The sequence below is a fragment of the Mustela nivalis genome, assembly GCF_964662115.1.
Source record: "Mustela nivalis genome assembly, chromosome: 10".
NCBI classification, from domain to species: domain Eukaryota; kingdom Metazoa; phylum Chordata; class Mammalia; order Carnivora; family Mustelidae; genus Mustela; species Mustela nivalis.
Window position 1 is genome coordinate 110,818,520 of NC_139029.1, and position 26,981 is coordinate 110,845,500.

Below are 26,981 nucleotides of genomic sequence, written 5' to 3' on the forward strand. Positions count from 1 at the left end.
TTGGGAAATGACGACACCAGGCAGACAAGATATCCAGGCTGCTTGGTCTCAGATGATATGAACAAGAAGCTGGTGTGTCTGGTGGGGGGTGGGGTGGGGTCCCACAAATCCTACTCAGGGGCTGGGACAGGTGTCACTTCTGTGTGTGCAGTTGGCAATGGCTTCCACATCCCCAGGGCTAGAGCTGGACAGCTGAAATTTCACCCTCGGATTGACAACCTGGAATGAGACACAAGAGAAAAAGCCTCCCCTGCCGAACTCAGCTTATACATGTCCTTGGGAGCAGCAGAACGTTCCCTGCTGTGTCTCAGAGGGGTGGTGTGTGTAAATGGCCAGACTATGCCTTTATTCCACCCCCTCCCTCTTCATCCAGGTAAAAGCTTCTTAATACTAATGCAGGGGTCACCTCCTCAAATCTGAGGCAACTGAGGTGTCAGAGAAAACAGCCGTGGGTAAGGAAGGAAAGGAGGGTGGCGGGAAGGTTGGGCAGCAGCAAGAGCAACGAGTTTTGTGTGTTTTTTTCCCTTTTTTTGACTGAGGTAAATAAAAAAGTTTTATCCTGCCACACTTGGAGATAAGAGTCTGTGTACCCCACGCCCCCAAGTCCTAGCCACTGACCCCTTCCTTCACATCAGGCTCTTCCGGTACTGACTGTGCTGAGGGGCGGGTCTGAGGTGGGAGTCGGGGGTCTGCAGGTCCATCTGTCTGTACAGGTCCCTCAGCTCCCTGACTTCCTGTAGCACCCGCTTCGCCTGGCTCCAGTTCGACGATGCCTCTCCCAGCAGCCGCTCTGTCTCCAGCAGCAGCTGCTCCGACTCGGAATCCGAAGACCGAGGGGGGTCCTTGGCCTTTCGCTTCCCGTCGCCCAGTCCCTGAACCTCTGCCAGCAGCTCCTGAGTCTTCTCCAGTTTCCTTGCTACCAGGTCCTGGATCCGGGACAGCTGGCCCGGGTGTGGGGGAAGGAGAGATGGGGGGTCTTCGGGCCGCAACTGGAGAGTGCGGGCTGGGGCAGGGTCCCGCTGGGACAGGATCTCCTCCAGGGAGGCACAGCGGCCTTTCTCTGTGGTGGTCAACTTCTTTGGGGCCTGTGGGGTGTATGTGGCCCCTTTGTCTGGCTTTTCCCAAGATCGGGGAAGGCCGCTGGCTCGGTCCGAGGAAGGCTGGATACGGTCTGAGTCTGCTCTCCGCCGGCCGCCTGCCAGCTGGGCCACGGACTTGTCCAGGTCCACCCGGAAGCTCTCGGCACAAGAGTTTGGCTCCTCAGGAGAGGGGTCTTCCTCCTGGATCAGGTCCAAGGTCAGCATCCCGTCTGAGGTAGAGGTGGAAGCCTAGAGAGAGAGGGAGAAGGGAGGCATGAAGGGGGTGGGACAGCCATCAGGAGGCAGTTCAGGAGGGACTGTCTGAAAGACAGAGGCAAACTGGTCCTTTTCCTCCTCAAGGTGCCTTCCCTAAATGAGAAGCACCCCATCCTGATGGAGCCCTTGGACTTTCTTACTGTTTCTTATTCCTTTGATAGTGATCGGAACTTCTCATTTTCCTGTGATTTACAGGAACTTCTGCCTGTTTCCCATATTCTTCGTTTTACTATAAACTTCCCAGAGAGCACCTTTTCCCCTCTGTCTTGCGGACTCTACAGATCAAACTGGGTTAGACACACAAAGGAGGGTCCACACACATACACTGTCCTTTTCCATCTGTGTCCTCGAACCGCCTCTGCCCTTTAAAGCTCAGCACCCCCTGCCTTCAAGTCCAACTTGTTCTAGTTCCAGAATACTATAGTAAAAAATAATGCAGGCATTATTCAGCACCTCATGTATACTGATATATGTGTTGTTTTAATCATTCATTCCTCCTAGCAGCCCCTCGGGGTAGGCACAGTGACTGCCCCCCTATCCTGCTGAAGACTGGTGGCTTCAGGGAATCACACAGAGAGAGTAAATCACAAACCTAGGTTCCCACCTGGTTCTTTCTAGTACCCCCGACTGCCTCTCTCCCTAGAGACTGAGAGCTAGGATAGTGACAGGAAGCAGCACTCTGCAAGTTCCAGGCATTCACGGTGAGCCTCGAGGTGACTACATGACCCAGTGCCGCTCCCTGTCAGGCAGGCTGCCACGGTCTCATAGCTTCTCCTCCATGGTACAGCGTTCACCTCTTCTGTGTTCACTTTCCTTGAGGTAGATCCCATTTTCCACAAAGAACGATCAGTTTATTGAGGGCAAGGGCTTTAGAACTCATAGTAGGTGCTAACTAAGTATTTTTGATTTGGAGGAATCAGGCAGGGGGACGGGGTGAAGGGACTCCCCTGGTCTTTGACCTTGGTACCATGGATGCCTCCGGTGGGCTGACAGTCTTGTCTGAGACGGACCGACACGGAGTCGGCCCTTCAACAAGTTTTTATTTTCTTACAGTCTTACGTACCACGGCCATCAGGTGTCCCCGAGTCGGGGGGCGGCGGGAATGTTGGATTTTTGCCCTGTCTCGAGTGGGGTGGGCGAGATAGCTGTCCTCCTCAACGGTGACCTGAGGAAATGCATTGTGAGTCATGGGTGCTCTTCAGAGACTGTCCTACCCCTGCAGCCCCTGTGGCCTGAACATGCCTGGACCAGGAAATGAACCCACCCCATTAACTGCTTCTGAGAAAATCCAAGGGCAAGGTCTCTACTGTATGTGTGGGGGCTCCAGGGCTGGCCCCTGGCCTCAAAAAGCACAGAAAGAGGAGTTGGCAGAGAGACTCAGAAGGTGGGAGAATGGGGTTTGCAGAGGGAGCTAAAGAAGTCTAGCCCTGGGGGCTAGCAAATTAAGAGTGGTCCACCCCAAAAGCAGACCCTTTAAGTGAGTCACGGTCATTGCCTCTGCCCTGGTGTTCCTCCCCTCCAGATGAGGCCCCCTGACCTCATCCAAGATGCGGTTCTTGGCTCGTGTGATGGCTGAGTTGAGGGCACTGATCCAGGATTCCTTCTCTTCTGGACTCACGGCCAGGAAGATCAGGTTGGGAGCCTGTGAGGAGAAGATTCTTGGTTCAGCCAGCGTTTTAGGGTTGGTGCCTCACTATGACAGTGAAGAAATCAGGAAATAGATCCAGTTCCTAGGAGAGAGATTCTGCTTCCGTTGTCATTCCTAACCTAAGGAAACCAGCCTCTATTCCTAAAATAAGCCACAGCTTAGAGGTTGTTTTAGAAATGACCAAGGAAGAGCTAGGAAGGATAATGGATATTAACATGTCATTAGAGATAATTATAAGACGTTTGATAAATAATAAAGGACAATCCTTTACTAAACTAAAGATCTTTAAATGCTTGAGTAAATAGAAAGTTACAGGAACTTCCGTGAGTCCCCTCAGACAGAGAAAGTCGATTCAGAACTTCATCTATCAGGGTACAGGGAAAACTGATTTTCTTCCAAGGGATGTCTGATGTTCATGTGCGTGTTGTGTGTGAGAGAGAGACAGAGAGACAAAGAGAGAGAGAGAGATGATTTCTTTGGTTGGACAATTCAAAGGCTGGCTTGCCTGGAGAATGTGAAACGGCCATGATATTGTCGGGTTAAGTAACAAAATCTGGCAGGAGGGCAAGCCCAGGGCCTCTGAGCCGAGAGTGGCGGGAGAGAACCTGAAGGGCTGAGGTGTTCTGCGTTCCCTCAGGGCCCAGGAGGCAGGTGCGACATACCGTGTTGCCGGGCTGTTTGGAGTGGGCAAGAGTAAACTTGCTATGGTTTTTCTTGCTCCTGCTCTTGGATTTCCGGAGCTCTTCACACTTCTCGTAGTCGCTCAGATCAAACACCTCTTGAATATTTTTCTCATCTTTTACCTGGGGGAGAGTCAGAGGGGAGGTGCTGAGGATAAAACGACCTCATGCCTTTCCTCGGACTGTTCATTTAGACCAGTCCTGGGAAGCAGGATAACCTAATTGGGGGGGGGGGCGGGGCAGGGTAGGAGAGCTGTCTGACCCAAGGCCTACACAGGTCCAACAGTGGTCACGGTCCTGGCGGAGCCCTCAAGCCCTGACTCTTCAGGTGGGTTTCCATGCAAACCCCTTAGCTCCACTTTCTTCAGCTAAGCTGTTTCCAGAGCCCCAGGATGTCTCTCTTCACTCTGTCTCCCATTATGTCCTTCAAAAGACATGGCTTACGTAGAGGCTGACAGGTTAATCCTACCATCCTGAAGAAACCAAGACCAGGATGGCTGTTGATCACTCCAAGGGAGAAGATAAAAGCAGGGTCAGCATCACGGGGTGTCTCGAGGCAAAGGCTACATCTGGTCTCCCCCATCTTATTAAACGTTTACATTGTTGCTTTTTTTTTTTTTTAAGATTTTATTATTTTTTAAAGTAATCTCTATACCCAACCTGGGGCTCAAACTCAGAACCCCAAGATCATAAGGCGCACACTCCCCTGACTGAGTCAGCCAGGTTTTATTCCCTGACCTGACTCCTTCCTCAAATACATACTATTCTAAAGAGTCATCAACCTCCTTCATTTCAGAAGCTTCAGAGCCATAGAAACAACAGACCCCTGTGTTATTTGTTCATACAAGCCAAAAAATACACCTGCAGTTTGCCCTCTGAGCTACTGAGAAAACTTGCAGGCATCAAGAGCCGTTTAAGTCATCCACCTCTCTCTGGACAAAGATGCACTCAGGTTGTCCCCGGAGGAGGAAATTTCAGACTTGTATTCTGCTCCTTCTTTCCATGGTTCCAGTTTGAGAGCCTAAGCATCTTCCTGCCAGGAAGTTCTCTGTGTCTACACGGAGCCCTCCCTGCTTATGGCGCCTCTCTGGCACCCTTCCCACCTTTAGCCAGCATTTGGCCCTTTACTCTCTCGCCCAATGTCTTCAACAGAGACCACACTTCTCTCTACATCCTCTGACCCCACCAGCCTCTGCGGAGAACCACAAAGCAAATGCCAGTAATCTTTCCGTCAACGTCTGTCTGAAATCTCTCTGTCGTTTCTCCTCTCTGCTAAGGTGTTCCCCGAAGTCCTATGTCTCTGAAGCTGTGGCTTATGGACTATTCTGGCTTGCAAGAGGAGAGGGACTTAGTCACCGTCTCAGACCAGCAGACTGGGATTGGAAAGCGCTTTCGCCCTCTGCCTTTTGAGCCTGGGAATGAGCTGTTTTTGATTTCCTGGGATGAGAGATGAAAAGCACCAGTGCTTGTCCCGCTAAGCAAACTGGGGCACCTGGGTGGCTCACTGGGTTAAGCCTTTGCCTCTGGCTCAGGTCATGATCTCAGGGTCCTGGGATCGAGCCCTGCATAGGGCTCTCTGCTCAGCAGGGAGCCTGCTCCCCCCTCTCTCTCTGCCTGCCTCTCTGCCTACTTGTGATCTCTGTCAAATAAATAAACAAAATCCTTAAAAAAAAAAAAAAGACTAAACAAACAGATAAAAGCAGTTTCATACCTCTCCTGGAAGAGACCTACCGCCCCCCACCAGCTGCGCGCAGGCAGAGGAATTTCATCTACTCTCCTAGTTCTCAGCAGCCTTGAAAGGGGGGGGAGTGATTCTCTCTTCCACTCCCCAGCCAGTCTCTGGTCTTGCCCCTGCCTGTCCTTGGGACTTGGACTTGCCATTGGGGCCAGGGGGCTGACACAGAGGAGGAGGGCTCATCCTATAGCCTCTTTGGGGTCAATGGCAGCTATACCTCGGCCTGGCGAGCTTCCTCCACGGCTTTCCCCTTTCCAGGGCTCCCCAGCTTTGGGCTGGTAAATGCCCCAGAGGCCCAGGAGGATTGTGGATGGCAGTGGAGAAGATGTCAACAAGGGGTGCCTGAGAACAATTCCCAGAAACGTGGGGCAGGGAGGGAGGATGATGCCTCAGACGTGAGATTATCAGCAGCAGCCAGAACTCTTAGAGAGGAAAGTGCTGGGTGTGTGTATGGAGCCACGGGACAGAGTTACTTGTTTTGTTTTCCTTACAGGAAGGGAAGGGAGAAGGGAAGGGAAATATTCTGCCCTGGACACAGCTGACGAGGAACCCCAGGAAGGAGACAGTGACAGAGTTAGGCCCTGATAGGGCAGCAGTAGGAGAAGGGACAAGACAAACAGCAGGACAAGGAGATTACTGTTCCCACCGAAGACGGACAACTCTGAGACCCTTGTCCTTTCCTCTACCAAACTCCCTAAGTCTCATTTACTGATCTTCCAAAGTTAACCCTTCCTTTCCCCTGGGCCCACAGAAAGGGATTTTCCCTTGCCAAAAAAGATACCCTGAACCCAGTTTCCTCTAGCAGGAGATCTCCCCAAGATCTAGTTTCTGTTCCTATACATCAACCCCATGATCATAAGATGCCCTTTGACTGAGGAAAGTGATTCATAACAACCATACAGAAGGATTTCTTTGATGGGGGTGGTAGTGGGAGACCCTGCCTTTATGAGAAGTAACAAATAAGACTGTTGAAATTTCGAGGGGACAGAGTTAGGAATATTCTTGTGTTAACACCTAAATTACAATCATTACACTTCGCATTTAAAAAGAAATCTTGAATCTTAATAGATTCTGCTCTGGAGCTTGTGGGAAGTGGACAGAATAGAGCCTAGAGTCCTCTGTCTGCTTCACCCTAAGTCCAGGCCCACCGTGTTATGGAAATGGGCTCCAAAGAAGAGGAGTAATGGTAGGCGTGTTCCCACTTCTTCTTCTTCCTCGGCAGGGGGCAATGGGCCCCATGATGGATCAGATGTTCCTGACTCACAGGACACCAAGCCTCGGAGGCTGAGGTCATTCCATCCTTCCCCTGTCTCTGTACTCCTTCCTCCACAAACAGGGAGCAAGCATGCTCTTTTGCTTCCAGACTCTGTTCTTCAGACAAACACAAACAAGAAAAGAGGTCTTGTTCCTTCTCCCCTTTCACTGTTCTCATGGTTCCCCTTTGACGTGTGGGAAGTTCTCCCTGATTGCTCACCAGAGTTTCCTGCCATTATGAAGTTCGGGGAAGACAGGAGATACACTTTGACACTTGCTCGTTATTATTTTTTAAACTGGAAAGCCAGCAAATTGTGGAAAGACCTTCTATAGGATTTGGGATGGGGTGGAAGTGGCCATTAAAAAGAAATCCTACTATCAAAGCCTTCTCTCACCGCCCTCCATCAGCAAGTTCCCAGCCTAGCCTAAACTGTCAGGTCGAAACACCCAGAAGAGGGATCGCTTGGGCCTGGGCACAGCTCAGCTTTCCCCTACTCGGCTAGGTACACGTTGTGTTCAGATGAATACTTTTTCTCTAGGAGTGCGCATGTGTCTGTTTCAATACCATAAAAGGACTTATTTACCTAAATATAGTCTACTGCAGAAAGCAGAAGAGGTTAGAAATCAGGGTGGACTTCCCAGTAAGGCCCAGGGCCGGGTGGAGTGGGTTGGGTGGGACACAGGATTGGGGGAGGAAGGGCCACCCAACCAGGGGAGCACAGCACAGTCTCCTAGTCTAATGCAGGCAGTCTCAGAAGTAGGGATGGGAATGACTTCCAACTCCTGGAGGGCAATGTCAGTTTCTCAGGTGTTACTGATCTCAAGAAATAGAGATAAAGACATGAGTGTGGATTCAGTGATCTGGGCTCAGGTTCTGAATGTGGACTATGGTTTTCATTTAAACTACCCAGGGACAGACAGGGGTTCCTGACTCCATTTGTCTGCTTTCTGATACAAATGGGAGGAACTTAGGAAGAGAGTGGAGAATGAGTTTCCTGCTGCTTTTTTTTTTTTTTAATGGAGTGGGAAGCACACTGGTTAGGAATGTTGGCTTCAACAGAAATAACTACCCCTCACAGATACTCTGCCTGAGGTCATATGAGACTGACCCAGGATTGCGCACGTGTTCTCTGTGACTGGGGCAGCTGCCCTTGTGATGTGACCTGCATATGCCTTTTCAGCAGCCAGGGCAAAGGAAAAAAAAAAAATCCCACCTTCAGCTAGCTGCTAGGAAAGGGTAGGGGGCAGCAGGGGACACTTAGAACTTTTGGGACACCTTGGGAGGGAGGTTATCGTCCTTGTCCGAAAGGTGTTTGCAAAGCAAAATCATTAAGTTAAGATGCACGCTCAACTTTCAAATTCTTACTCAGGGCTTCTGGAGAAGGGGTAACCTTTTTATGCAGATCTGACAGGGGTAGAGACCAACCGAACTGCTGAACTTGTTTCTGGAACAAAATAGGGGGCGACGCAAGGAGGAGACAGAGGTAGGGGAGTCCCCTGTCGGGGGACAAAACGGGGGAATATGAGGAAACGGGGACAGAGGAGGCAAAGGGCACCTACCTCCTTGTCAGAGACGTACAGCTGGTCCCCCTTCAGCACCACATAACGGTTTTTCCAGATCTCCCTGAAAATCCCTTTCCCGCAGAATTTCCGGACCCAGCCGACCTTCTCAGGCGGTGCGGACGGATGGTTGCCATCCTGAAGCCCCTGGCCCAGGGCAAGAGCAGAACCTTCCGGTTAGGTGGCTGTCGCCTTCTCCCCGTCTCACTCTGGCCCTCACGACACCCCTCGCTCCCCTGTCCCCGGCTTTCCCGTGACCGTCCCCCCAAACCCCCTGAGGCTGGACTCAGGGCGCCCCGCGTTCGCTCCCCACTTCTCGGAAGGTTTTCACTCTGGGCAACTCTCCCTCCCCCCCAACACGCCCCGCCGCCCTCCCGCTTCCCCCACATAAACAACTCCAAGTGCGAGAGGAGGGGGCGCCGGGGCCCGGCCTGGGCGGAGGGTGGCCTCCGGCTGGCCGCCAGGTCCCCCGCCCCCTCCCGCAGCCTCGGTCCCCGCGGCGCCGGGAAGAACGGCATTTTATTTTATTTCTCATTGTCTCGGGGCCGCAGCCGCGCGTACGCAGGCAGCGGCCGGGCCCAGGGAAGGGGGTGCGGGGGGCGGGCGCAAAGTGAGCCAAGTCCAAGCCCCCGACCCAAGTCCGCACACAAAAGCCCCCCGGCGCGGCGCCGGAGCCGCGGGGCCGGGGTCCTGGGAGCGGCGGTCGGCGGGCGCACTCACCCTCTTGGCGGAATTGTTCTTCTTCATCATTCCGGGTGGGCGCGGGCGCCGGGGGAAGGGGCCGGCTGGCGGAGCTGCCCCCCGCCGCCGCCGCCGCTGCCGCTCCTCCCTCCCTCTCCCGGACTCTCCCCTTCTTTGTAGCTCCGGTTACACTAAAGGCCGGCCTCCCTCGCACTCGCACACACGCACGCCCGCTCCCCGCCCCTCGGCGCCCTCCATCCCGGCGCCCACGCGGCCCGGGCCCCCGCGCGCCCCCGCCGCCAGCTCCCCGGCCCGCGCCCCGCGGTTCCATCCGCGGGCCCGCTGACGTTGCGAGTTCAGAATAAAGGGCGAATCGCGGAGCCGGAGATGGTGCGCTCCCCCACCCCCCTCCTTTGTTTCTGACTCGCCCAGGGTGAAGAAGACAGACCTAAACCCAGCCGAAGAGAGCGGCTCCCGGGGCGGGGATGGGGGGTGGGGAGGGCGCGGGACCCACGCTCGCACCTGCGGCCGGAGCCCGGGGTGGAGCCCGAGACAGCTACCCGCCCGACCTGCCCGGACGGCCCGCGGAGGCGGCGGGAACGGATAATGGAGAGAGATCTAGCAAAACCGAGAGAACCTAGATCGAGAAGGTCTCCCTCCCAAACAAAAACAAGAGCGGGAGGTGGGAGGGCGCTCGACTGAGGGAGAACCGGCATCTGGAATTCACACTCCCTGGGTGGTGGAGATAGTGGCCTGGGTAGGTCAGGTGTTGGGGAAAAGTTTTCTGTGCCCCGAGGAGGGGGGTATGGATGGGTAGGGGCGCGCGGGGGGAGTGGAGTTCGTATTAATCCACATTGCTACCAGTTTGCAAAGCCTCAGGCCTTCTTTGAGCCTCCTAAGTACGAAGTGGACATACGTGTGATCTCCATTGCACATGGAGAAGAGTGAGACTCGGGATGGCCCAGGGATACGCAGACACACACGGTAAGTACTGGCGGGAGTACATTTCTCCGTCTCCAAAGCCATTGTCTAGAGTACCATGTGGCTTTAAATATAAGCTCCAGGTGAGGCTAAAACTTCCTCGCTATCTCTTCCTGCTGCCCTCACCTGGAAGCACCCCATCCTAGTCCAGTGGAGGAAAGGGCTCTGTGCCCAGAGGATGCCCTGACTGGAGAGACCTCTGCTGATGCCTCCTACACCAGATCTGCCTCGGAGCTGACAGACCAACACCTTAGCTTCATTTTTTTCCAGTACATATTTAAGGGCAGGTGGGGAGTCAGGAAACCCAGGTTTGGGTACCAGTTTCATCTTCACTACTTTGTGGCCTTTGGTCAAGTCACTGAATATTTTTTTTTAATTTAAATTTTAAATTTTATTTATTTGAGAAAGAGAGAGAGAGAGGAGCAGAGGAGAGGGACAAGCAGACTACACACTGAACGCAGGGCCCCATGCGGGGCGCCATCATGCACCCCGAGATCATGACCCGAGCCGAAACCCAGAGTCAGGCATTTAACCCACTGAGCCACCCAGGCACCCCAAGTCACTGAATTTCGTCAGGACTCTCTTCCTCAACATATTAAATGGTGAGGGATGAACTGCCAATTCTATCAACAAGGAAAGTTAGTGGAATATAGGAGATGACCTGTGGAAGTCCTGTGAAAATCTGCAAGTATTGCCCTCTAGGGCTAATTATTGAATGATAATAAGCTAACAGAAACATTGCCTGGCATATGGTAGACATGCAATAACCACAAAATGAATACAAATCCCTGGCACACAAGAGCAGGGAAAATGAAGAACTTTTTCTTCTGGAGGCGTCTCAAGATAAAAGAAAATATTGACCAATTTTGTGGTTTCAGGAATGGGGCGGTCTTGCCTTTTTCTGGCATCTGTCAAATGAAGGAGGGGCTTTTCTCTTTCCCGGCACCCCCTTTCCTCCTAATCCCAATGATATTCCTCTTAACCTCTTTTCATTTACCAGAGTAATTAATTCCTCTATTTTAGACTGATACAGACATTTAGCCTTTCAAAATGCTCTTATATATCATTTCTTTAAATCTTTAGTGCCACCTTGTGAGGTATACAGAATAAATATTATTCCCACTTGGAAAATGAGGAATTGGCATGGCAGATCAATCCACTGCCCAAGTTTACGCAGCAAGTTACTAGCTAAATGGATTAGAATCCAGGTGTTCTGACTCCAGTCCACTGTTTAGGCTTTGTATACACACACACACACACACACACACACACACACACACTCCTCTCCCCTTTCACCATCTCTGTTTCTCGCTCCCTGTTGAAAAAGTGCTTTAAAGGGAATCAGAAAATCCAGGGTATCTTCATAAATGAGGAAGCAAAATGTCCCAGTGTACTGGGGAGGAAAAAGTAGGAGGCATGCTCTTTTGAGGGCTTGCTGGCCAGGCGGATGAGAGCGGTTTGGATTTATAAGTTAAATAGATTCTGGCTTATGGGAGACAAGTGATTCATGATTTGCCCCATCTTCCTCCTTTCTCCTCCTTTGAAAAGTCAACGAATATTTGAGTGTCTGCTGTATGCAAGGTACTGGGGTCCTTGTGCTAGAGTTTTGTGGAACATTAGGCAGAGGGACTGGTAAAATATCAGAACCCTCCCAAGTAATTTTCAGATCAGAACAGATGCATGGGGGTGGAGAACCTTTCCTGCCTATTTGCTCCTGATGATGTTACATAAATCTCTGGATTTTTCTCTCACTAACCTGTACTGCTTCTCTGTCTCCTCTTACTGTCCTGCCCCTACCTCCCTTCGCTTTGCCTCCCGTGGTCCTGTTACTCATACCCTCTCCCTGGGCCACACTCATCCCAGGCCTGTTCTTCAGCTGACTTCTCTCTCACCAGGTGAACCTCGTGGCACCTGAATTGGGATCTTTGACTTGGGGCTGTTTCCAAGGATCAATTCTTAAGTGAGAAATCTCAGAGTGAGAATTTACCGGTGCTTTTTTTTTTTTTTTTTTAACACATTGTCACAGCACTGTCTCCTCAGTGAGCTGGATACTATGATACACACAAGCCACAAAGACGACTCAAGCCTATTTCTGTCTTTTGGTGGAGCGAAGATACCAGGAGGATTCATGATGGGGTGACCTCCCTAACGGTATCATCGTGGGTAAGACGCAAGTCCAGCAACTTTATTCTTCACTTGACTGTTTTATAAGCCACTCCCCGTAAGGGAGGAAGAAAGGAGCTATCAGCGATAGGACTGTTGAGTTGCTGCTTGCAAGTTTACTGGGCAAAAACTTGCTGTCCAAAGGGTTAGCTAAAAACAGTGCCTTGACTTTGTAGAGTAAATGGGACATTTGACGAGGGCCTTTCAATCTACGGAAGAGAGTCATTAGAAGCACATGAGACGTCAAGGAAAATGCTATTTTTAAAGGGTAAAAATAAAGCGCCACTAATAATGTAATCGGCTCTGTAAATCTTGAAAACATAAGTCTTTGGGGCATCTGGGTGACTCAGTTGGCTAAGCACTGGACTCTTGACTGTGGCTCAGGTGATGATCTCAGGGTCAAGGAATCGTGCCCTGAGTTGGGCTCTGTGCACTGGGTATGGAGTCTGCTTGGGATGCTCTCCCCAACCCCCACAACTCACATGTGAGCATGCCGGGTTGTCTCTAAAAAGAATATTTAAAAAATATTTTAAAAATGTATGTAAGGGGTGCCTAGGTAGCTCAGTCGTTAGGTGTCTGCCTTTGGCTCAGGTCATGATCCTAGGGTCCTGGATTCAAGTCCTGTATTGGGTTCCCTGCTCAGCGGGAAGCGGGCTTCTCCCTCTCCCACTCTCCCTGCTTGTCCTCTCTCTCCTGCTGTGTCTCTGTCAAATAAATAAATAAAATATTTAAAAAAATGTATGTAAGTCTTTGATCCTTAATAAAGAAATGCCAACTTAAAAAAAAAGGGGGGTATTTATTTGACAGAGAGAGAGCACAAGTAGGGGATCAGCAGGCAGAGGGAGAGGGAGAATCAGGTTCTCCACCAAGCAGAGGGCCCAACGTGGGGCTTGATCCCAGGACCGTGGGATCATGACCTGAGCTAAAGGCAGCTGCTTAACTGACTGAGTCACCCATGTGTCCCAGAAATGCCACCTTCTGGCATCAGACATCCTGAGGGTAAGGCTCACTTTTTACACTTCTTGGTATCCTTAGTTGGGTAGGCACAATGGAAGCAGGCAAATAATAGGAGGAATGGTTTAAGAAAATTCTCTGTTCTTTTTTTTTTTTTTGGTTAAGATTTATTTTAGAGAGAGTGAGTGAGAGAGGGCGTGTGTGGGGGCAGGGGCAGATTGAGAGGCAGAGAACCTTAAGCAGACTCCCTGCCTGGGGAGCACAAGGCGGGGCTTGATGCCTTGACCCTGAGATCATGACCTGAGCTGAAATCAAGAGTTGGTTGCTTAGGGGCCCCTGGGTGGCTCAGTGGGTTAAGGCCTCTGCCTTCTGCTCAGGTCATGATCCCAGGGTCCTGGGATCGAGCCCCGAATTGGGCTCTCTGCTCAGCAGGGAGCCTGCTTCCTCCTTTCTCTCTGCCTGCCTCTCTGCCTACTTGTGATCTCTGTCAAATAAATAAATAAAATCTAAAAAAAAAAAAAAAAAGAGTTGGTTGCTTAACTGACTGAGCTACCCAGGCACCCCAGAAGTCTGTTTTTTTTTTTTTTTTAAAAGATCATGACCTGCGCTGAAGACAGAGGCTTTAACGCACTGAGCCACCCAGGCACCCCGAGAAGTCCATTCTTTTTCTCTTTTTTTTTTTTTTAAGATTTTATTTATTTGTCAGAGAGAGAGGACAAGCAGAGAGAGCAGCAGGCAGAGCAGGCAGAGGGAGGAGCAGGCTCCTCGCTGAGCAGGGAGCCAAATGTGGGACTCATCCCAGGACCCCGGGATCATGACCTGAGCCCAAGGCAGCCACCTAACCAACTGAGCCACCCAGGTGTCCTCCCAGAGAAGTGTCTGTTCTTGTTCTTCTTATTCCAAAGAGTTATCTTGCCAAGAGGAAGGGAGGCACACATAATCCTGCTTGGAAGGAAGTTTCTGTTTATTTGAAAAAACTATGTAACTCATAAAATGCTGCAATTAAAATAATAACCCCAAATGAAGGCAGTTTCATTTTAATATAAAAAAGGGAAAAAATTTTTTTAAAGGTACCTAAAGTGACCCACAAAGGAAAAAAAAGCAAAGGAATTTAGATCTTAGCTCTTAGCTATAATATGACAAAGTCTTAGGGCTTAACATGAGTGTGAGTTAAACAAACCATGGAGAAAAGGGAGAGGGAATGGGGAAAAGGGAGATGGCTAGAAAGGCCTTTATTTTTTCCCTTATTTCTTGAGCTGCTGATTAGTGCAGTGGGAGAGTTGACGGGAATCTGATCTTTCTGTATACTGATTTTGTAGCCCCAGGCTGGAGACAGGAATCAATCTTATTGTCTATTATTAGTGTTTGCAATGTTCTAAGTGCTTTATATATATTATCTAATCCTTATAGTCCTATGAGGAAGGTACTTTATTACCCTCATTTTTAAAAAGATTTATTTATTTGACAGACAGAGATCACAAGTAGGCAGAGAGGCAGGCAGAGAGAAAGGAGGAAGCAGGCTCCCTGCTGAGGGGAGAGCCCGATGCAGGGCTTGATCCCAGGACGCTGGGACCATGACCCAAGCTGAAGGCAGAGGCCTTAACCCACTTAGCCACCCAGGCGCCCCTATTAGTCTCATTTTTTAAAAAGATTTTTTGAGAGAGAGAGAGAGTGGACAAGCAGGGAGAGGCAAAGGGAGAGGGAGAGAGAGAAACAGACTCCCCAGTGAGCACGGAGCCCAACATGGGGTTCAGTTTCAAGACCCTGAGATCATGACCTGTGCTGAAATCAAGAGTCGGGTGCTTAACTGACAGCCCCTCCAGGTCTATTACCCTTATCTTACAGATGAGGACACTGAGTCACAGGGAGACTAAACAGCATTCTCAAAGCCTGACAACTTTGACAGATTTGAACTCAGGCTGTCTGTGGCTACCGAATATTTTATGTTCAACATCAGAAGAAAGTAAAAAAATATATACAGGGCTTACAGAAGACCAGTGAGGGATTGTGCTATGCTGTTTTTGCTATGATTTGAGGATGCCATAACTTCCTGGCATTAGTGACATCCCCACAACCACTGCTTTCAAGAGAATCGAAATTGACACCAGAATTTATCATTTGCTTTGACATACTTTAAATATCCTTTGGATGGAAGCAGTGCCTTCTCTATCTCTGGTGTAAAGCCAACTCATCCCTCATCTCATGAATTCCCATAAATAGTTATTAACCCCAAAGAAATAAAAACTTGTATCTTTCCACAAAATGGATTTTTATTGTAGTCATACATGGTTTCTCAGTGCCACAGAAAACTGCAATGTAGGAACAATTTTTGGATGGTTCTTTACAGAAACATGATGAGTTTTCAAAAAAATGAAGTGTGTAGGAATGTGGTTAATGAAAAGTAAAAGGGGTCAAGAGAAGAGAGGATGCATAGCGTGAACATCAAATGATTATTTTTTAAACCCCTCTGAGCTCTGATAACCCATTTCTCAAGTAAGATCCCAACAAAATTCATCAGAAACTGAAGTGATTGTGCTGTCAAATACAAGGAATACCTTTGTTTATCTGATAAGAAAACCACAAGAAAAGTGGGCTGGGGCACAGACTTATTCTCAGCTCATCACCGGGAATCTTGGTGTCTGTGTCAACTGTCCACGAATTAGCAGACTACTTGGAGTTGGGTTAGAACGACAAGCACAAAACCCAAGGCTCTTCTTCAACACCTGTGGTCAGCGGGGAAAACCTGCGGCGATGCCAGGGGGGAGTCACGCCATTCTCTTCACCTCGCTGTCACCATCTTATCTTCTGCTTGCTGACCTCGATGTCACTTGAGAGCTCTCCCTGCTTCGGCTGTGCAGTCCAGAAGCCAGAACTTCCTCTAGGAAACTGAGCAGAAGATTGGAGGTTACTCAGAGAAGGAAAAAAAGCATCTCCAAAAATAGATTATCTCGCACATGACATAGAGGTGAATGAAGGATATCACGATTAGTATTCAAGAGGTACTGGTCTGATCTGTGCGTGCAGAAGCATCAGTTGAACACTCAAACTTGTGGACTAGAAGGAACGCCCCTCAGTGCTCTTCCCCAAGATTCTCCCTGTTTTTTAGCACTAAACCTGTAAGATCTGTTAAGACTGAGATTTCCAGTTTGAAATTTCTAGTTAGGACCCCAATTTTTGAAAAATCTAAATCTATCCATTTATCTATTTTAGAGAGAGATAGAGAGAGAGAGAGAGCACAAGTGGGGAGAAGAATAGAAGGGAAGAAGAGGGAGGGGGAAAAATCTCAAGCAGACTCCACGCTAAACACAGAGCCTGATGCAGGGATGAATCTCACAACCCTGAGACCATGGCCTGAGCTGAAATCGAAAGTCAGATGCTTTGGACGCCTGGGTGGCTCAGTCGTTAATCATCTGCTTTCGGCTCAGGTCATGATCCCAGGGTCTTGGGATCAAGTCCCGCATCAGGCTCACTGCTCCGTGGGAAGCCTGCTTCTCCCTCTCCCACTCCCCCTGCTTGTATTCCCTCTTTCATTGTCTCTGTCAAATAAATAAAATCGTGAAGAAAAAAAAAAAAGTCAGACGCTTCACCAACTGAGCCCCCCAGGCACCCAGGACCCAGAATTTTTAAGGGCAAGGCTGCCGTATTAACTGAGAACCGTGTTACATCAACACCTCTTGTTTGACTCTTAAAATGGCCTCAGAACGTGGACTGTGCCTCTAGTCTCCTCCTCAGCTGGGGGACTCTGCAAAGTGGCACCACAGTTGATTTTCTAAAACACAGATGGTATCCTATTGTGTACTTTCACCTCGTCAGCTTGAAAACCTTAATTTTGCTTACAGAATACTGTACAGATTAAAATTCAAGGCCCTTTGGGGCGCCTGGGTGGCTCAGTGGGTTAAGCCGCTGCCTTCGGCTCAGGTCATGATCTCAGGGTCCTGGGATCGAGTCCCACATCGGGCTCTCTGTTCAGCGGGGAGCCTGCTTCCTCCTTTCTCTCTGCCTGCCTCTCTGCCTACTTGTGATCTCTGTCAGATAAATAAATAAAATCTTAAAAAAAAAAAAAAAGAGCAATAGTGCTTTCCTGATAAAAGGATGGTATACTTTGCTCTAGTTTTAAAATTCAAGGCCCTTCATAATGTATCCTCATAATTAACTAAGACTTGTATTTATTTTGTTCCTGATAACTGTATTAAGCCACATGTGTATGTGTATATGTATGTGTGAACAAGATGCTATTATCCTCATTTGAAAGATGATGGAACCAAGCTATAGGGGTGAAGGGACTTGCCAAGCTCAATGCAGCCAGGAAGTGGCTCAGCTGGGCTTCAAGCTCAGGCTCTGGAACCTGTACCCCGGTACCACGCACACTGCTGCTCGCTCATCTGGCTCCACTTCCCACCAGGCCACCCAGCAGCGCCCAGCCACTTGCTCTCCCCCAAACACCTCCTGAGCTTTCCCCACTGTATGTTGTGCTCTTAAGTCCTGTGTCTGAAACGACAGATGGCCCTTCTCTGTCTGATGAAATCCTTTTTATCTTTTAAGGCGAGGACTGAAAGTCACCTTTTCTGTGAAGCCTTCCCAGACTCCGTCAGGCTGGTCGGATCCCTCTCATCCCTGCAACTCTCTTTGTTGTCCCGGTATTTTAGCTCTGTGTTCTTGCTCCTCAGGTCCTCTCCCTGTTCCTGTCCACTGCACTAGACTTTGAGCTGCTTATGGTGGGTCTAGGGCTCAGCTTGGATTTCCAGGGCTTAGCACATAGGCTGATATCTAGTAGGGCTCCAATAGTGGCATCCTAAATAAATGAACTCATTAAAATAGCTACCATTAAGCATCCAACTCTTGGTTTCAGCTCAGGTTGTGACCTCGTGGTCGTGGGACTGAGCCGAGTTGGGCTCTGTGCTCAGCTTGGAGTCTGCTTCAGATTCTCTCTCCCTCCTGCTCACTCACTCTCTCTCTCTCAAATAAATAAATAAAATCTTAAATAGCTACATGTTGGCCAGAGAGCCTTCGCTTTGATACTGGAGTCTGGGGGCAGTGTAGTAAGTGTCACTCTGGGGAGACAGGTCTGTAGCAGAGGGCTGGAGGGATGACCAGGTAGGTACCTAATCATTACCACTGTTTCCCACTTTTAGATCTGGCAGATTCTGGACTTGGAGGACTTAAATTCCGAACTCCTTTGCAAAAGAAAAAAAAGATGATTAAAGTAGAGAGAAAGGAGTAGAAGTGAAATTTATTTATTTCACTAATGAAATCCAGGTACTTCTGTGTGGCCTGGTTTTTGGCCAGTTGGACTGGAGACACTTCAAGGGCAGAAAACAAGTATCAGGGAATGAGGGAGCATTGCTTTCTTGAGAGAGAACACAAGAAGTCTCTGACTGGTGACTTATAGTAAGAACAAAACAAATGGGCTGGGAAGCCCTATGGGAATTTACCAGGTGATTTCTGCTTCACTTCAGACTCTGCAACCATTGCAAAGAAAAGAAGTAACTTCACTGAAATTATACTTCAAGATCCTCCTCTGTGTATCAACAAGACCCCACATTCTTGACGGCAAAGAGAAAATACTATTTATACTTGCCAAGTCTAATTTTGTTTCCGAGGGCCATTGTGACTTTTTAAAAAGTATCTATTTGAGGACTTTGATGAGTCACTGCAGAATGCTTTAAAAATTATGGGCGAGGAACATATTGGTATCTATACCCCAAATTTAGACTATGTTTAAAAACATAACAACAGAAGAATGATTTTTGTTTTTTAGCTTTTTTGGGGGGGGGGCGCATTGAGATTTATTTATTTAATTTAAATTCAATTAGCCAACATATAGTACATCACTAGTTTTTGATGCAGTGCTCACTGATTCATTAATTGCATGTAACACCCAGTGCTCATCACATCGCATGCCCCTTCACGTCCATTATTCAGTTATCCATTCCCCCCTTCCTCCTTGCCTTCCACAACCCTCAGTTTGTTTCCCAGAGTCTAGAGTCTCTCACAGTTTGTCTCCCTCTCTGATTTCTTCCCACTCAGTTTTCCCTCCCTTCCCTGATTCCTACCTTTAAAGGACTCTTTGAGATAGATGCACAATCACAACTCAATGTGAGACAGCATATAAACAAAGATGGTACCAGGTGCTAACAGAGGGGGTTAAGCTTCTGCTTGTCTTGGTTGTGGTGTCATTGTTTCCAACTTTATGGAGAGAAGCAAGGTGGGCAGAAAAAAGCCCTGATTTTATTTTATTTTATTTTATTTATTTAGAGGTGGGGAGAAGCAGAAGGATGGGGAGAGAATCTTAAGTAGGTGCCCACCCTGGAGCCTGAGGTGGGACTCGATCTCACAACCCTGAGATCATGACCAGAGCCAAAATCAAGAGTCTGTCACTTCACCAACTGAGCCACCCAGGTGCCCCCAAAGGCCTGATTTTAAAAAGTCAACATTAAGGGGCGTCTGGGTGGCTCAGTAGGTGAAGCGACTGACTTATGATTTTGGCTCAGGTCAGGCTCTCATGGGTCACAAGACTGATCTCGGTCTGCCCTGCGCTCAGTGGGGTAGTCTGTTTGAGACTCTCTCTCCCTCCCTAGCCCCAACCCCCAACTTGCACCCATGTCCCTATACACTCTCTCAAATATATAAAAAAATCTTAAAAAAAAAAAAGTCAATCTCAAAAACTCTTGCATCATGTATTGGAAAAAGAGGTTTTTCACTTTTCAGTCTTCGGTAAGGAACTAGGGATTAACACTTAAAGGACTTTAGATTTTAATTATTAAAGTAATTGAGTTGAACAACTGTGCTCCTAAACAAAGCTATATAATAAGACAATCGATCTATCATCTATATCTTCCTCTTTTTTCACTATATTCCACAGATAGAAGTTATATCTGGGTTTCTTTTCTTTTTTATTTTTTTAAGATTTTATTTATTTGAGAGAGTGAATGAGAGAGAGAGAGAGAGAGAGAGAGCATGAGAAGGGAGAGGGTCAGAGGGAGAAACAGACTTCTGCTGCGCAGGGAGCCCGATATAGGACTCAATCCCAGGACCCGAGGATCATGACCTGAGCTGAAGGCAGTCGCTTACCCAAATGAGCCACCCAGGCGCCCTATATGTGAGTTTCTTAATAATAAAAAACCAAGGACACCAAAGGAAGCTAGAGTCAAATGTTAAGTGGTATAATGAAACAAAATTAATGGAATTTATAGGAAGCAGGAACCCAGAAAAAGACCTTCTGGAAAAGAATGAGAAAAAAAAACACCCCCAAATATTTGCCATAATGGAGTAATAATTTTCTAATTACAGCCAAACACTTAGCTGGAGATGCTGGAAGATAGGAGTGGGTGAGAGAGAAGGATACAATGGAACGTTTAATAGCCCAGAACACTGACAAATCCTCTCAATTTCCACTGCTTCCAGCCGTCAGAGCTACTACTGTGTCTCATACCTCTTTGCTTTTGCACATACTATTCCCTCCCCGGGAAGGCGGCCCCACCCCTTGGTACTTTATCTGAACTGTACATCTGTTACAACTCAACTCTCATATTAGCAATCCTCTAGGAATTCCTTTGTCTATATATCTTTTTTTCACATAAGCCTACAAGCTTTTTGAGGATGCAAGTAATACAGGAATACATTGTTCTGGCAAAAGTTTTAAATAGTACACATAAAGCTCAAGTCTCCTGGATCTTTCTTCTCCCCATTGCTCTTTCCAGAGGTAACAATTTGATTAACACATATTTATTAACTGCCTACTATGTACCAGGCCCTGTTCTAGAAGCTGTGAATACAGCAATAAGCAAAGCATAAAAAAAAAAAAAAAAATTCTTCCCTCACGGGATTTATATTCCAATGGAAGAAGGGAGAAGATAAATGAAATTAATAAGTAAAATGCAATAATATCACACCAGCAATAATAATGGTGAGCTCATATCACTGTACGTGAGGTTCTCATGAGATAAAAACTATCCCACTTTATAAAGGAAGTGAGGCTCAGAGAAGCCAAGGTCTTGTATCTTGGAAGTGACAGAGTCAAGATACAAACCGAGGTTATCTGGCTTCAGAGTTTGTTTTTCTAAGCATGACGTGGCACTGCCTCTCTATAGCACATGAGATGAAGAAAGTGCTATGCAGAAAAATACAGCCGGTTGAAAGAGAGTTGGAGGTGGTGTTGGTGGTGTGAGATTTTAAATCCTGGGGTCAAGGAAGGCCTCACTGAGAAACTGACATTTGAGCCAAGACCTGAATGGGGCAAGGGAAGCTATCTGGGGGAAGGTCAAGTGCAAAGGGACTGAGGCCTGGTGTGTTCAGGGAACAGAGAGGAGGCTAATGTGGCTGGAGTGAAGGTATTGGGTAGTAAGAGATAAGATCCGGATGTTAAGGAAGGGGATGGGGGGCGGGGGGAGCATGAAGATGAGATCACATGAGGCCTGGCAGCTTACTGTAAGGATTCTGATTTTTACTTCTGAGTAAGATGGGTAACCCCTGTAGGCTTCGGTGCAGAGATAAGACTGTAGAGTCAAGGGTGAGGCAGTTGTAACAATTCAGGTGGGAAATGGTAGTGTCCTGGACCAGGACAGCAGTGATGAGAGGGTTTCAGCTTCTAGACATATTTTGAAGGAAAGGATCTAAAGATTTTCTGATGAATCATGATGTAGGTATGAGAGAAAGAGGGGAGTCAAGAAAACACCAAGGTTTTTGGCCTAAGCAGCTAGAAGGATGGATACGCAATGAACTAAGATGCAAAGTCTGAGGAAGGATCGTATTTAGAAAGATGTATCAGAAGCCTGGTCTTGATCATGTTAAATATGGATAATTAGACATTCAAACAGAAGTGTCAAGTAGACAGCTGAATATACAAATCTGGAGTTTGGGGGAGAAGTTCAGACTAGAAACCGTGGTTCTTAATGGGGAGAGGTGCGAGAGAGATGTGATTTTATCCCCAGGGGACATCTGGCAAGGCCTGGATATATTTCTGTAGCTGTAACTGGTGGAATGCCACTGGCACCACTGCCTAGACACCAGGGACGTTGCTGAACGTCCCACAAAGCACAGCACAGTTCATTACAACAAAGACATATCTGGTCCCGAACACGAACAGTGCTGAGGCTGAAAAGCTCTGGATGAGAGAGATAAATTTAGGAGTCAGTAGCGGACAGATTTGAAAGCCATGAGCCTGGAAGAGATTGCCAAGGAAGTGGGTATAGATAGAGAAGAGAGGTGGTCTAAGGACAGAGTTCCAGGGATTCCAAAGATAGGCGAAATGAACCAAAGTGACAGAGAAGGAAGAGCCAGTGAGGCAGGAAGACCAGGAGACTACTGTTTCTGGAAACTAAGAGATAAAGGTGTTTCCAAGGGAAGAGATTGATCAAATGTGATTGACAGGTCAAGTAAAATGGGAGCTAAAAGTTGACTCTCGGTTTAGCCATGCGGAGGTCCCTGGGGGCCACAGTAAGAATATTCTGGAGAGTGATGGGGGTGAGAGCCTGAGCAGATTGAGGCTTAAAAGAATATGTGGATTCAAGAGAATATGTAAGGAGAGGAATTAGAGACAATGATTAGAAACTGTTCTTCAAGACTTTTGGCTACAAAAGAGAACACGGAAATGATACAGAACCTGGAAAGAGAAAGGAGGCTAGTAGAGGGTTTTTAAAGGCGGAGGCGGGGGCGGGGAGCGGGGGAAAGTCAGTATGTTTCTATGCTTCTATGAATGATCCACTAGCGTGGGAAAAACTGAGGAAAGAGGAGTCAGTGTAGAGTGATTATCTTAGAGTAGGTGAGGGATGAGACCTGGTGCTATGTGGGGGGGCTGAGCTAGGCTAGGAACACTGGGCCCAGTGGATGGGACAGATGGCAGAGGGGGTGGTGGAAGTGAGAGCCTGGGGAGTTCTTTTCTAATGTCTTCACTTACCAGTTAATGTACTTTTTTTTTTTTTTTTAAGATTTTATTTATTTATTTGACAGAGAGAGAGATCACAAGTAGGCGGAGAGGCAGGCAGAGAGAGAGAGAGAGACAATGAAGCAGGTTCCCCAGTGATCAGAGAGCCCAATATGGGGCTCGATCCCAGGACCCTGGGATCATGACCCGAGCCGAAGGCAGAGGCTTTAATCCACTGAGCCACCCAGGTGCCCCAAGTTAATGTACATCTTGAGTAATATCTTTCTGATCTGTGATTCCGTAATAAAAAATAGAAGCTAAATTTAGAGTTTGCTGAGTGAACACCTGAATCAGATTCATATTTCCATTTTATTTTATTTTATATATTTGAGAGAGAGAGCACATGAATGAGAGAACACAAGCAGGGGGAGCAACAGAGGGAGAGGGAGAAGCAGGCTCATATGAGGCTCACTGAGCAGGGAGCCGGAGGCGGGACATGATCCTGGGACTTCAGGATCATGACCTGAGCTAAATGCTTAAATGACTGAGCTACCCAGGTACCCCCAGGTTCCTATTTTTTTAAAAAAAGTTAAGACCTCTTCTTAAATGTCACCTGTCATGCTAAATATTTCCTAAATATCCAACAGCAATTTTATCAGGAGCAAGGAAAACCATTGGCATTCAGCACTGATGTCTGAAAGCAGGAATCTTATACACAGCTCTTCACTGTATATATGATTTACCCATAAAGAAATCCTCCTTATTCTGCAAATGTTCTGCTCCTCTTTATTATTATTTTTTTTAAGTTCCTGTCCTCAATTTTGCTGTTCCTTAGCCCTGACTTCTCTTCCTATGAAAATCCAACTTATTCTTTAAGCTCCAGCTCAAATGCTGTCTCCTCTGTGAAGTATCTCCCAATTAATTTGCCTGAATTATCTTATTTAGGACATATTTTATTTAAGTTACATGCATTAACACTTCTCAAAATAAAAAAATTATTTAAATTCAATTAATTAACATATAATATATTATTAGTTTCAGAGGTAGAGGTCAGTGATTCATCAGTTGTATATAACACCCAGGGCTCATTACATCACGTGTCTTACTTAATGCCTACCACCCAGTTACCCTAGCTCTCCATCCTCCCTCCCCTCCAGCAACCCTGTTGGTTTCCTAGAGTTGAGAGTCTCTTATGGTCTGTCTCTGATTTCATCTTGCTTTATTCTTCCCTCTCTTCCCCTATGATATCTGCTTTGTTTTTTAAATTCCACATATGAGTGAGATCTTAATTGTCTTTCTCTGACTTACTTTCCTTAGCATAAGCACCCTTAGCACCCTCTAGTTCTAACCACATCATTGTAAATGGCAAGATTTCCTTTTTTTGATGGCTGAGCAATATTCCACCGTGTGTATACCACATCTTTTTTTCTTTTTTTTTTCTTTTCTTTTTTTTTTTTTTAAAGATTTTATTAATTTATTTGACAGAGGGAGAGAGATCACAAGTAGGGAGAGCAGCACGCAGAGAGAGAGGGGGAAGCAGGCTTCCTGCTGAGCAGAGAGCCCGATGTGGGGCTCGATCCCTGGACCCTGAGATCATGACCTGGGTTGAAGGCAGAGGCTTAACCCACTGAGCCACCCAGGCGTCCAATACCACATCTTCTTTATCCATTCATCTGTTGATGGACATCTAGACTCTTTCCATATTGTGGACATTGCTGCTATAAACACTGGGGTGCAGGTGCCCCTTCGGATCACTGCATTTCTATCTTTGGGGTAAATACCCAGTAGCACTTCTCAAATTTTTGTGCCTGAAAACCCCTAACAACAGAAGAGAATGCATTTATTATTATTATTATTATTTTAAAGATTTTATTTATTTGTCAGAGAGAGGGAAAGAGAGCGAGCACAGGCAGACAGAATGTCAGGCAGAGGCAGAGGGAGAAAGAAGCAGGCTCCCTGCTGAGCAAGGAGCCTGATGCGGGACTCGATCCCAGGACGCTGGGATCATGACCCGAGCCGAAGGCAGCTGCTTAACCAACTGAGCCACCCAGGCATCCCTATTATTTTTTAATTAGGCTCCACGCCCAATGTGAGGCTTGAACTCATGATTCTGAGATCAAGAGCCACATGTTCTGCCAGCTGAGCCAGCCAGGTGCCCCTGAATTTATTAGCCTCAAGGGTACAGTCCAGGGGCGCCTGGGTGGCTCAGTGGGTCATGATCGGCTCGGGTCATGATCTCAGGGTCCTGGGATCGAGCCCGGCATCAGGCTCTTCACTCAGCGGGGAGCCTGCTTCTCTCTCTCTGCCTGCTTGTGATCTCTGTCTGTCAAATAAATAAATAAATAAATAATCTTTAAAAAAAAAAATGGGGGGTTCAGTCCAAATTGGTTTATGACCTTAACCCTTTCTTTGAGGTCTGCTATTCTGTTAAAACTCCATTCAAATTTTGTTATTTTTCATAAAAGGACCCTTTAAATTTTGATGTAAGCATATTTTAAGGTACTAATCAGTTTAATTATTTAATTCTACCTCTGACCATCTCCCCAGATTATAAGAAAATGGACTCTCCAAAAGATGCGTCATGTTTATTTTGTGCCTTTTTGTGTCCCTGAGATTAATTATGTCCTGATTTGAGAAATAAAAAATTTTTGATTGCCCTCCGCTGGACCACACAATCAAAGATAAGGACATCTTATTTTCTTTGTATTTTAGACCCTGACTTGAATAATGTCTTGTATAAAGCAGTTATTCAATAAATAATTCTCCTCTTGCTCCTAAACAATATAATCATACCTAATCTGTCAATATCCTTGGCTCACATTTCTTCTTGCTGCTCTTTGATAGAAACAGTAATAGTAAATAAGACAAGGCTAAACTAAACAAAAAGCCAACAACTCAAATGTAGATGGACAGGTGAACGGAGAAGTAAATGGTGGTATGTTTGCACAGTAAAATGTTCCATAGCACTGAAAAATGAGTCAACAAAGGTTACATGGTACAATACAGATGAATCTTAGAAGCAATGTTGAGTAAAAAGAAATATGAAAACACTTTTTTAAGTTCAAAAATAAGCAAAGCTAAATAATGCATTGTTTAGAAACATATAGAAATATTTTATTTCTATAGAAAAAAATTTTATCACTTATTTCTATAAGTGATAAAAATCTCCCACCAAAGCAAGGGAACTAAATACAAAATGTAGCATGGTGCTTGCCTGCTGTAGGGAGGTAAGGGGTATCATTGGAGAGGAATACAAGCAGATCCATGTTATTGGCAATTTCCTAGTTCTTGGGTTTGGTGAAGGATTCCAGGGTGTTCATTATATTATTATGCTTTCTAACTTGTATGTTACATATATTTATTTATAAATATAAAAAAACTATTATTAAAATACAATAAAGGGAAAAAAACGCTGAATGGGTTTCTTTACTCTGGAGTGTCTCAGAATCTTTAACATACTAATGTGAACTGTGACTTTCCAAGAAAAGGATGCAGTATTTTCTAAATTTAGTTGGCTATAGAACATTTTTTTAAGGTAATACCTATGAATACCCAGTAAATATTGAACAGTTTCTCTAGGAGAGACCCTAGGAAACACTGAATTAAGACAGAAAATATTTCCTTGATTATAACCAATTCCATGGAGGTTACTTTATTCGATGACACTGTCTTACAAACAATATTAACTGCCTGTTAAACAGTTTAGCTACTCCTTCCCAGTTCCCACCTTAGTACTGGACACCTGACTTATAAAAACAAAACGCAAAACAAAAGAATTCTTCCACTGAGAAGAAATAGGACAAAAAAGCAACCAATGGGATTCTGCATGATGTATCTGGCTTGGTATGTGTATCACTCACTGGGGTGTCGTGTGAGGAGAAAGGATTACCCTCTTAGTCCACAGGGAAAAGATGGACTCCTCAAGGACAGGACTGCCTGTAATATTACTTACAGAGAGGTCTTGAAAGGGGGTTATCATCTGAAAACAAAAAGAGCGAGAGATGTATTTTCCCACCATGTGGAACACTCAAGACCACATCAATCCATCAGAGCCACCACAGCGATAGTAGAATGGTGGCCACCATAAAAAAACACAAGAAATGAAGCC

At 46.9% G+C, this 26,981-nt stretch overlaps 2 protein-coding genes and 1 long non-coding RNA gene across 6 annotated transcripts in view; 1 reads left to right on the top strand and 2 right to left on the bottom strand.

Moving 5' to 3' along the window:
• Window positions 1-506: 506 nt before the first annotated feature.
• PLEKHO1 (pleckstrin homology domain containing O1) lies at window positions 507-9,570 on the bottom strand. 2 transcript variants are annotated; one of them, XM_082685987.1, is made up of 6 exons: window positions 9,436-9,570; window positions 8,233-8,379; window positions 3,666-3,806; window positions 2,893-2,997; window positions 2,419-2,520; window positions 507-1,328 (listed from the first exon to the last, which is right to left on the bottom strand). In XM_082685987.1, the coding sequence occupies exons 5-6, from the start codon at window positions 2,425-2,427 to the stop codon at window positions 627-629; spliced, it is 711 nt and encodes a 236-aa protein (XP_082542113.1). In that variant the 5' UTR covers window positions 2,428-2,520; window positions 2,893-2,997; window positions 3,666-3,806; window positions 8,233-8,379; window positions 9,436-9,570; the 3' UTR covers window positions 507-626. The 2 variants fall into 2 exon arrangements, with proteins under 2 accessions (XP_082542113.1, XP_082542112.1); XM_082685986.1 differs by lacking the exon at window positions 9,436-9,570 and adding an exon at window positions 8,953-9,075.
• Window positions 9,571-9,781: 211 nt separating this feature from the next.
• On the top strand, window positions 9,782-25,678 carry LOC309842116. Its single transcript, XR_014299498.1, has 3 exons — window positions 9,782-9,897; window positions 11,921-12,057; window positions 18,144-25,678. It is a non-coding gene; the product is annotated as an uncharacterized lncRNA (long non-coding RNA).
• VPS45 (vacuolar protein sorting 45 homolog) overlaps window positions 15,262-26,981 on the bottom strand; it is a 71,721-nt gene continuing 60,001 nt past the window's right edge. For 2 of the 3 annotated variants that reach the window (XM_082685955.1, XM_082685954.1), the window contains one exon: window positions 15,262-15,897. In XM_082685955.1, coding sequence (XP_082542081.1) covers window positions 15,810-15,897 — 88 coding nt within the window. In that variant the 3' untranslated portion in view covers window positions 15,262-15,809. Of the gene's footprint in view, window positions 15,920-26,981 lie in introns of all 3 variants that reach the window. The other variant, XM_082685956.1, reaches the window with a different exon arrangement.